We start from the raw sequence: 10,287 nt of genomic DNA, 5'->3' as shown, positions 1-10,287 counted from the left end.
CCTCACCAGTGTTGTGCTGAACGGGGGGGCGTATAAATACAGTGCAATAATTACATATATTTTGCAATGACAAAATTCAAAGCCGTATCCAGCCCCATGTCCTGGGGTTTGTCCCGTGCTGCATCCCAAGCCCATCACCACGAGTGATGCTCCCAGTCACCAGCTGATAGCATCCCTCCTCCCAGTGCGCTCCAGTGTGGATATCCCCAGCACCAGTAGCTCCAAATCCCTCCTCCCAGTACACTCCAGTTTGGATATCCCCAGCACGAGTAGCTCCAAATCCCTCCTCCCAGTACACTCCAGTTTGGATATCCCCAGCACGAGTAGCTCCAAATCCCTCCTCCCAGTACACTCCAGTTTGGATATCCCCAGCACCAGTAGCTCCAAATCCCTCCTCCCAGTACACTCCAGTTTGGATATCCCCAGCACCAGTGGCTCCGAGAGGCTGCGTGGGGCTGGTACAGGCTGGGGGAGAGGGGCCCCCTCTCCATGGCCTGGCCAAGGATTTGCCAGAGCCACTGACTTTGCAGGTACAGCACCCACATATGAGCTTGACCCCCTTGTCACCCAAAGGTGACTTCAGCTTTGCCACCTGATTATTTTTTTAAGGATATTCCACCCATGGCGGCAGGAAACACTGCTCAAAACAACCCGGTGTGACCCCGAAGAACCAGTGCGGGGTTACGGCGGGGATCCCAGCGCTGGAACAGGACCTGGCTGCATCCTTCCCAGGGACTTAAACCTCCCAGAGCCCAGCGAGGTGACAAACACAGCCCGCAGGTGATAACCAACCCAGGAGAGCGAGGAGAAGCCACCCAAGGTGGCCGACACCAGACCCCCCACCACCACCTGCCAAAAACCCAGCGCTCCCTGACCCACCCCACGCTCTCCAGCTGCCCCACAGAGACCCCACATGCTCAGGACATGAGTGGCCAGAGGGAACAAAGACAATGGGGAGTGGCGGGGGGTCAGTGCTTCAGCAGGTCCCCCAGGTCATACGCCTCAAAGAGGTCGGTGATGCCCTCACCCTCCAGCCCCCAGAGATAGTCGTCCTGTTCCAGGGGGGGCGAGAAGGTGATGAAGGGTCCTGAGTCCAGGTGGGAGGGGGGACAGGGCAGCTGGTCCTCTGTCTGCTGCAGGAGGTGGTGGGGGGAGCCCAGGAGCCCGGCTTCCACCTCCAACAGCGAGCCAGCCCCCCCCGGCACGGCGAGAGGCAGAGATGGGGGTGAGGAGGGGGTTCCCGTGCCCCCCCAGCTCTGGGAGGTGGTGTGGGGCGGGTGTGGGGCTGGCCCGGGGCTGTTTAGTAGGCAAGGGGGTGCGGTGTGGTGCCGTGGGGAGGTGACAGCGGAGGGGACGCCGTGGTCCTTGGTGGGGCTGTCCTCCAGGATCTCCTCCGGGCAGAGATACACTTCAATGGGGCCATTGGTGCTCTTGAGGTGGAGCTGGAGGTTGTCCTAGGTGGGGGCAGAGCAAAGTTTAGGGGGCATCCAGACGGGCACCCATGTAACAGTATCACAGTATGTTTGGGATTGGAAGTGACCTCAAAAGCTTATCCAGTGCAATCCCCCCATGGAGCAGGAACGCCCAGATGAGGTTACACAGGAAGGTGTCCAGGGGGTTGGAATGTCTGCACAGAAGGAGACTCCACAACCCCCTGGGCAGCCTGGGCCAGGCTCTGACACCCTCACCCCAACAAGTTGCTTCTCATATTCAAGTGGAACCTCCTGTGTTCCAGTTTGCACCCATTGCCCCTTGTCCTGTCACTGGTTGTCACCAGAAGAGCCTGGCTCCATCCTCCTGACACTGCCCCTTTCCATATTGATCCCCAGCAATGAGTCCCCCCTCAGTGTCCTCTTGTCCAGCTCCAGAGCCCCAGCTCCCTCAGCCTTTCCTCACATGGGAGATGCTCCACTCCCTTCAGCATCTTCGTTGCCCTACTCTGGACCCTCTCCAGCAGTTCCCTGTCCTGCTGGAACTGAGGGGCCCAGAACTGGACACAATATTCCAGATGTGGCCTCACCAGATGTGATCTCACCAACCCGTTGTCCCCAGCCCATGCAGGGTCCATTGCAACCCCTAAAGAACCCGCTCAGGGTCAAACGACCCCCCGGAGACACCCCAAAACCACGCTCGTGTGACAGACGGTGCAGACGCAGCAGCACCCGCCGCACCCCCAGCCCCGACCCTGATGCAAGGGAGGAGCAGCTCCCACCCCACACACCTCGCTGAGGTCCGGCACCTCCATTTGCGTCTCGGGAGGGGCCTTCACGGCGATCACCGTCTGCTCCTGGAAGCTGCTGATGGCACGGAGGTCCTGGTAGGTGACATACGCCAGCGTGGACGGGGACAGTATAGGAAAAAGAGGGACTGCGAGCAGGACAGCTCAACCCTCCCACCCCAGGGGAAGCCAGCTGGAGGACAAGGGGCTCAGAGGGGTCCCTGTCCTTTGTCCCCAGGACCCCGTCCTCCCTCCCCCTGTCCCCAGCAAGGATATCTCTGGTTGGCTTTGTCACCAGCCAGCTGCCGCAGCTGCAGGGCACAGTCCTGCAGGAGCTGGTCCAGCGTCCTCTCCGTCCTGGCCAGCTCGGCCAGCTCCTCCCGCAGCGCCTGCTGCTTCGCCGCCACCGCCGCGTCCTCAAAGATCCCCGTCCCCCTGCCAGCGGAGACGGCACCTGAGTGACAGCATGTCCCCCCAGCCACCTGTCCCCATGTCCCTCCCCCTCAGCATCACTCACATCCACTGGATGTTGTTCTTGGACTTCTTGCGGATGAGCTGGATGCCCTCCAGCACGTTGGTGATGTCGTAGATGCGCCGTTTCTGGACCTCCAGCACCTCGGCCGCGCGGTTGAGATCCACGACGCCGTCAGGGGACTCGTTCAGCAAACGGATGAATTTCTTGGTGAGAAGCCCCAGCGAGGTGTCGTAGCGAGTCTTCTCACCGGGAGACTTGGGGGCTGCGGGGAAACGAGATGTACCCCATCATCTCCTTAGCGCAGGACAGGGGATGGAGGTGACACAGGGCTGGACATGCTGGGGACATTAAACACTGTACAACCCTTAACCTGATGGAAAAATAACCCTCCCAGGGAGTTTTCTGCCAGTGTGATGATTTGAGAGCAGCAGCATGGAGGGGTTGGGGAATGGGTCCTGCTCCCACTGTGCCACCTCGGGTCACTTTGGGTGGTGCTAGAAGGGACATCGTAGCACTCTAAGAGGGGACATCAAGGGGGTCTCTGTCCCTCTCCCAGGCCCCCCACCCCGTCACTTACTCCTGGGGCTGGGGACCTGCGCCAGCGTCCTGCCCTTCCCCTTGGGCGTGCGGAATTCGAGGCCCTCCAGGTCCAGCTTCCTCTTGGCCTGGAGCAGGAGAGAAAACCCCATTTCAGGGCTGAGCCAGACCCCCCCGAGCCCCCTGGACCCCCACTCGGGGCATCATCCAAGCCCAGGATGGGGGGATCTCACAAGACACTCATCTGGTTGCAAAACCCCTTTTGGGAAGGGCTCCTGCAGCACCCGGCAGGGAGAGCATGGGGGGGGTGCTGACACCCCCCGTGGTTTCCTGCCCACTTGTGCTGCAGCCCCCCGGGCTCTGCAGGGAACCCCCCTGGGATTTCCCCTGGTCTCCAGCTCCCGGCAGCTCCTCGGGGCTGAGCTCTGAGAACGCTGTGGCTCCGGGTCAGATCCTCACACTCCCCCCCGTTGGGGTGCAGGGTTTAACCCCCCCGCTTCACCACCATCAGAGGCCGAGGGCACCCAGCTGCCACCAGCACAGCTGGGGCTGGCCTGGCTCAGCCCCCCGGGACCCATGGGTGCCCCAGACACGTGCACCCAGCTGGAGTGAAATCGGGGTGAGGTGGGGGGTGCAGGGTCCTGGGAGCGGGGACACCTTCCCACACACACCGTTCCATTGCCAGGGCAAATGGGTCCTTGAAATCACCCCCAAGGGACCCCCCCGCAGCATCACTCGGGGACAAAAGACCCAGGGAAGCAGGGGGTGCAGCAGAGCAGATGCAGAGAGAAGCTGGGGGGGTGTCACCAAACCACCCCAGTAAGGGGCACAAATTCCCCAGGATTCCCTCACAACCCCAAATATGAGCAAGGGGACTCGGGGGAGGGGGACGCTTTGGTTCAGCACCAGAAAGCAACCCCAAAAGCCCATCCCGTTCCCCCCCCCAGCCCCATTACCTGCTCCCAGACCGGGCTGTCCCACAGGGTCCCCCCCAGCACGTCCCGCATGGTGCCCGGCTCAGCACGGCTCCCACAGCAGCTCGGTGGGGAGCGCGCCCCGCTCTGCAGGGCAGGGCTGGGCAGCGTTCCCACCCGAGGGGGCTGGCGGGAGAGGCGCCGGGGGCTGTTTTCCGCCCCCCCAGGGAGCCAGGCAGGTCCCGAGCTCCTGTGGGAATCTGTTCCCTCCCTCCCTTCCCCGAGCAGGTTTTCCCCAGCGAACGTGCCTCCATCCCCAGCCCCCGCACCCCCGGATCTGCCCCCGAGCTGCCGGCACCCCAACAGTTAACACTGAGCGCATGGGAAACACCTGCCCCGGATCAGACCCCAATGCATCTGCCAGCGCGATTTGGGACGGGGCGGGGGGGGGACACGATATCATCTGGGGCCCCCCTGCTGCTGGCAGCCAAACGCTTGGTTCTCTGAATACCAAGAGCTGTGGCCCCCCGTGTGTCCCCATCGCTAACATAAGGGGGTCAGCTGCACCCACCTGCCCAAGCTATGGGGAAACTGAGGCACTGAAGCGACACAGGGCAGGTCCTGGTGTCCCCAGCTGACCTCTCAGAGCCACAGCCACCGAGGTGGTGTCCCCTACCTGTGTGCCGGGGGGACTGAGGGGGTCCCTGCTGCTCCCCCACGAGCAGTTTGGGGTGGGGGGAGCTCAGTGGGCTTGGGCAGGGGCAGGACCCCACAGCACTGGGACACACCAGCGAGGGACAATGGACAAGGGGGTCCCTCCTGTGTCCCAGCTGCTGCCCCCCCAGCCAGGCAGGATTAGGCACACAACAGCTGAGCAGAGCACGGCGAGGGGTTCCCAGCACCCTGCCAAGGCTGGGGGGGGTGCAGAACAAACTAGAGCAGACAGGGGGGTGGGTACCAAACCCCAAGATCCCCCCAGGGCACTGCGGGACCCCCCCACGCTGTACACCAGCCCGGCTTCTCAGGATGGGGGGACACAGCAGCTACACCCCGGTATGATGCTGAGGGTGGGAAAGGAGGCTCGATCCCCCCGGGTGAGAGCAGGAGCCTGCTGGGGGGGTGAGGAAGTTAAGGGGGTGCAGGCTGGGCCCCCCGCCAGCTCTGCCTGCCAAGCAGCCCTGGGCCCAGCCCTGGCGCCAGAGGCTACACCCTGCGCCCAGCCCAAGCATCAGAGCAGCCCTTTCCCCCGGGGGGGCCGCGGCAGCTCCTCCTGCCAACGTTTCCTTTCAACAGCACCCGCTGCCTTCCCCGGGCTTGCCCGGGCTCTGCCCGGCCCTTCTGGCCCCCCTGCCCCCCCGTGCCAGCCCAACATCCCCACCCCAGGGTGTGGGAACGCGGCGCCCGGGGTTGGGCACCCAGAGCTGGCGGGGGGGCCACAGGACACCCCGGCATTGTGCCACCACACCGGGGATGCTGCTCACGCCAAGGAGCCACTGGATTAGGCTCCCCCAGCTGCTCCCTCCCTGTCTTTGGGGTGGCTGATGGCTAGAGGGGATGCAGAACCCCAAGATTTGGGGGCTTTCAGCCCCACCCTGGGCAGGGGAGGGAGAGTGACCCCAGCCCTGGTCCCAGGATGGGGAGACCCCCCTGTGTGGGGAAGAAAGGCTGGACCCCCACCCTGGGTACCATTCAAGATGCAGCATCTCCATCCGCTCCACCAGCCCCATCCCAGCATGGCCAGAGACCTTCTCCAGGGACGGCCATAAGGCTTGAGCCAGAAAAAGCCCCCCAAGGGCAACAGGACGGTCACCACCGTTCCACCCATGTCAATCCCCACAGGCCCTGCACCCCAAAACATCTCCCCTCCCGCCCACGCAGAAAAACCCCAGATGGGATCAAAGTGGGACAGGATCGCCCTGGGTCACCCCAGCAGCAAGCGGGGTGCTGCTGAGCAGTTCTCCCACCAGGGAAGGGCCTCAGCCCAGCACCCATGGGGGCTGCCACCCTCCTGCTGCCCCGGGTGCTCTTTGCAGGGTGGCTCAGCCCTGCCAGCTCACGACTAAACCACGGCAGACTCTGAACGTCCTTGTCCTGGCACGGAGGTGGCAGGGAGAGCCGGGACCCGCCGTGGACACCGCTCTCCCGGGGCTCCTTCGCAGCCTCGAGCCCCTGTAAGAGATCCCAAGGCCCCTACAGATCCCATATAGCCAAGGAGCAGGGTGAATGCTCAGGATGGGACTGGCACGAGCTAAAGCTATTCTGAAAATTGCGTTTTAATGGTGAGAAACTCATTTACCTGCTCCAGGACCACAAAATGAGAGACTAAGGGAAATCTGAGACTTTTTCGGACCATGGGAGACAACTCATCCCGCTTTCCCGTGGCCGGACGCGGGGTGATGGGCTCCCTCCAGCTGGACCAGGTGAACCCTGGATCGTTTATAGGGCACAAATCCAGCAAAGCAGGTGGGAGCGGCTGCAATTGCCCTGGTTGGGAATCGGGAGGAAACGCTCATTATCTGATTGCCCTGGATCTGCACACAAAGGTTGCGCCCATAAACGGGGTGGGGGGTGGGGGGAGCCCTAGATGTCACTGTCACAGGTTGGAAATGGGATCTCCAGCAGCAGGAATCGGATCACGACATCAGAGAATGGGACGGGGAGAGACGAGAATGTCACGTGCAAGCCACCAAGGGGGATGTAGGAGCACTTCATGTCCCCAAGTGTCACACAAGCCCCTCTCTACCCCATTCAGGGGACAGTCATGGGCAGGAGCCCCCCCATCATCTTCTGGCATGGGTGATGATGATGATGCTAAAGAGATCATTAGCCCAAAAACCTCTTGTCCCCAAGTGTCACTTGAGGACACGCACTTCATGTCCCCAGATGTCACACAAGTCCCCCAAGACCCCATTCAGGGAGCAGTTGTGGGCAGGAGCACCCTGAGCATCTCCTGGCTGGAGCCTGGTGTGGGTGATGATGATGATGGTGATGATGATGCCAAGGAGGTCGTTAACCCAAACCCAGCTCCACAGTGATGCACGGAAACGGGACTGTGCGTTCTGGGGGCGCTTTAGTGGGGGGGACAGCAGCACAGGTCTCTCCCCACACAACAGCCCCCAGTCAAGCAGGATTCGGCATCTCACACGTGCCAGAGACAAAGAGGCTGGGAAGGAGACAGGTGGCTCTGGAGCCCCCAGGACGGGGATGGCAACGGCCCCAGCAGCCCCGCAGCCACAGCACGGTGGGGGGGAGCAAAGCCACCCCCTGTCCGCCAGCCACGGCGATGTCCCCAGCTGGCACCGAGTGTCAGGGACCGGGGAGGGGAGGGGGAATCAATAAATAAATCAAGCCTTGAAAAAACTCAATGGAAGTTGGAGGGGTCTGGGATCCCTCCCAGGACCCGGGGAGAACAGAGCCCCACAGTGAGGGCTGGACACGCGCCCGGGCCAGGGCGGGCAGGAATTAAATGCCAGCTGCCAGCGGATCTGACCAGCCGGGGGCTCTGCGGGGGCCCTCCAGGAGCAGAATGGGGGTGGGCAGAGCCACCCACGCACCCCAATGCTGGGCACGGGGCCAGCGCCCGGCCTGAGCCTCAGTTTCCCCCTTTAGGGGCAGCTGGGCTCTGCAGTGCAGCCCTGACCGCGGGGCTGGGGGACAGGGACACAGCCAAGAGCCAGCAACTCCCTCCCCGTGACGACCCGCACAGCTCCCAGCATCAGTGCCTGGGGTGTCCATGGAGGAAGGGGATTGCTTCAAATTCACACCCCCCACCAACAAAAAAAAAAGGCATTGCAAGCCCCACTGTAACCGCAGGCAGGAACCAAGCTTGGGCAGTGACACTCAACCACCCCTGCCCTGTGTCCCCCCAGCTCCCCGGGTGACAGGTCACCCCAGGGGTCGCAGCCCCAAAGCGGGGACAAGCAGCGGGCAGGGACGGTGCCCCCAGCCCTCACTTCCTTAACCTGGACAGAAGGTTTGCGAAGGGCCTGAGCGCCACAGCCGGGCTTGGGGGTGTGAGCCAAAGCGCTTGCAAGGCGGACAGAGAGAGAAAGGGCCGAAAAAGGCTGAGAAGCGGAAGCCGGGAGCCAGCTCTGCAGGGGAAGGGAAGTTGAGAAACGTCTGAGCCATTTCACTGTGACTTCTGATTTCAAACCTCGCCCTCCCCCACCCCAAAGAGACATCTGAGGGGGGTGCAGACCCCAATAGAAGCTGCACATATGGAAGTGGGGGGTGCTGTACATCCTGGGGTCACCCATCCTCTGCTCCCTGCCTTGCACGGAGATCCCAGCCCCCTGTCCCACCCAAGTGATGCCCAAGAGGGGGCTGGGGTGCAGACACCTTACCGGCAGCCGTTCCGCCGAGGCCGAGCGGAGGGTCCTGAGCTGGGGGCTCTGGGGGGTGCCATAGAGACCCCCGTCCCGCGGAGCGGGGACGCTGACAGCCGCTGGCGTGTAGACCTGGGTGAAGGAGCCGGCGGGCACCAGGGGGCTGCCCAGGCTGGAAACCCCCCGCTCCACGGAGCCCATCACCGACATGACCTTCTTCGGGTGGTGCTGAGGTGCGGGGGGCGGGAGGGCGGCGCCCCCCCTCCCCGGGGCGGGGGACACTCCCCTGGGGAGCCGCAGCATTGCAAAGTCCTTTCCGAGAAGCCCGGGCAGGGGGAGGGGGCAGAAGCACCCCGCGATTTTGCAACGGAAGGATGGGTCACAATCTCAGCGGTGGCATTCTTTTTTTTTGGGGGGGGGGCGGCCTGCTGGGCGCTGACCCCGGCCGGTCTCCAAAACCACCACCCCCCCGAAAAAACTGCAGAGAAGCAACGCGGTGGCGGCGTCACTAAAACCGGGCGGAAAAAGCGTCTTTACCCCAGAAATCGCCCTTGTTGGGGCCGGGGCAGCGGGAGCGCAGCCCCCCCGGCCCGGTGCCCCGCGCCCGATCCCTCCCCGCCAGCCCCCTCCCTCTCTCCCCGCCCGATCGCTGTTGCTTTCCCCCCCCGCCTCCTTTTTTTTTTTAAGCGCCAAAAGCCGTCCCGCGAAATTCGGATTTCCCGCGGAAGACGCCGCACGCTGATTGGCTACTGCCGCCGCCGCCCCGCCCCCCTGAGGCAGCCAGCGGCCCCGCGCCGGGAGGGGCCTTAAAGGGACCGCGCGGAGGAGGGAGGGAGGGGCGGGAGTGGTATGCAAAGCAGGGGGCGTGGCCTATTTGACACCACCTGCTCGGGGGTGGGAGGGGTCACTGGGGTTGGGATCGGGACTGCGATTGATTTTTTAATTAATCATTTTATTTATTCGAGGACACGCCCCCCCTGCCCCCCAATCTCTTCGGTTCCAGTCCGGGGAGGCTGTGACCCTCCCCATCCCCATTGCCCCCTCCCCCCATCACCAGCTGCAGGGACCCTGACATGCAGGTGAGTTGCAACTATTTAGGAGACAAAACATTTTGGGGTCCTCCAGCCAGAGGGTGGTCTGGCAGCAGTGCCCCCCACCTCCACACAGGCGGGGGCTGGGCAGGGGTCAGCGCTGGTGGGAGGGGCAGGGACCCCAGAGGGACTCAGCGTGAGCAGGTTTGGCCCCCAGTTCGCTCACACCATTTCACACAACCCACTACATGGAGCCCCCAGTCCCAGCCATCAGCCACTCGACACGTCCTTGGAATGCATCAGGTCTGCCTGGCAAAGGAGGGGGGAAGATGGGGGTACAGGACTCCCCATTTGGCCAGAGGGTATTTCAGGGTGCAACGGTGGGAGAAAGCACCAAGGCAATGGCAAATCCCTGGGTGAGGGCAACTCCGAGACTTACTGGGCCCCCACAGCCACTGAGCTGAGCCCCAGTTTAACCCTGTTGAGGCCACCAAGCCACAGTGGTTGGTCGTTCTCCACCATCTGGTTCATCTCCATCACCTGGTTCTCCTCCATCATTCTCCTCTCCACCATTCTGCTCTCCAACACGAGGCAGCTTCATCTCCAGATCTGGGATGCAGACGTTCAGCTGCAGAGACAGACTTTCTTGCAAAGAAGCCTCTTGGAAGACAGACGGACAGATGGACGGACACACATACCAGCACCGCCGCCTCTGCTGTGGGTGAGGATGGACGCCAGACCTCCAGACTCCAACCCAGCTTGGCGGGGGGACAGCCAAAACTTTGCC

At 62.9% G+C, this 10,287-nt stretch overlaps 1 protein-coding gene across 1 annotated transcript; it reads right to left on the bottom strand.

Annotated features, from left to right (window-relative positions):
• Positions 1-968: 968 nt before the first annotated feature.
• Positions 969-8,772, bottom strand: E2F2 (E2F transcription factor 2; the record flags this gene model as incomplete). The annotated part of the gene is made up of 6 exons (XM_080357631.1): positions 969-1,454; positions 2,222-2,367; positions 2,514-2,653; positions 2,736-2,955; positions 3,271-3,358; positions 8,488-8,772. 6 exons carry the CDS (start codon positions 8,770-8,772, stop codon positions 969-971), a joined length of 1,365 nt encoding a protein of 454 aa, XP_080213757.1.
• Between the last annotated feature and the right edge of the window lie 1,515 nt (positions 8,773-10,287).

Source organism: Nesoenas mayeri (assembly GCF_963082525.1).
Source record: "Nesoenas mayeri genome assembly, chromosome: 21".
In the NCBI taxonomy this organism is placed as follows: Eukaryota; Metazoa; Chordata; class Aves; order Columbiformes; family Columbidae; genus Nesoenas; species Nesoenas mayeri.
The sequence above is the reverse complement of the archived record's forward strand: the minus strand, read 5'-3'. Positions and strand labels throughout refer to the sequence as shown.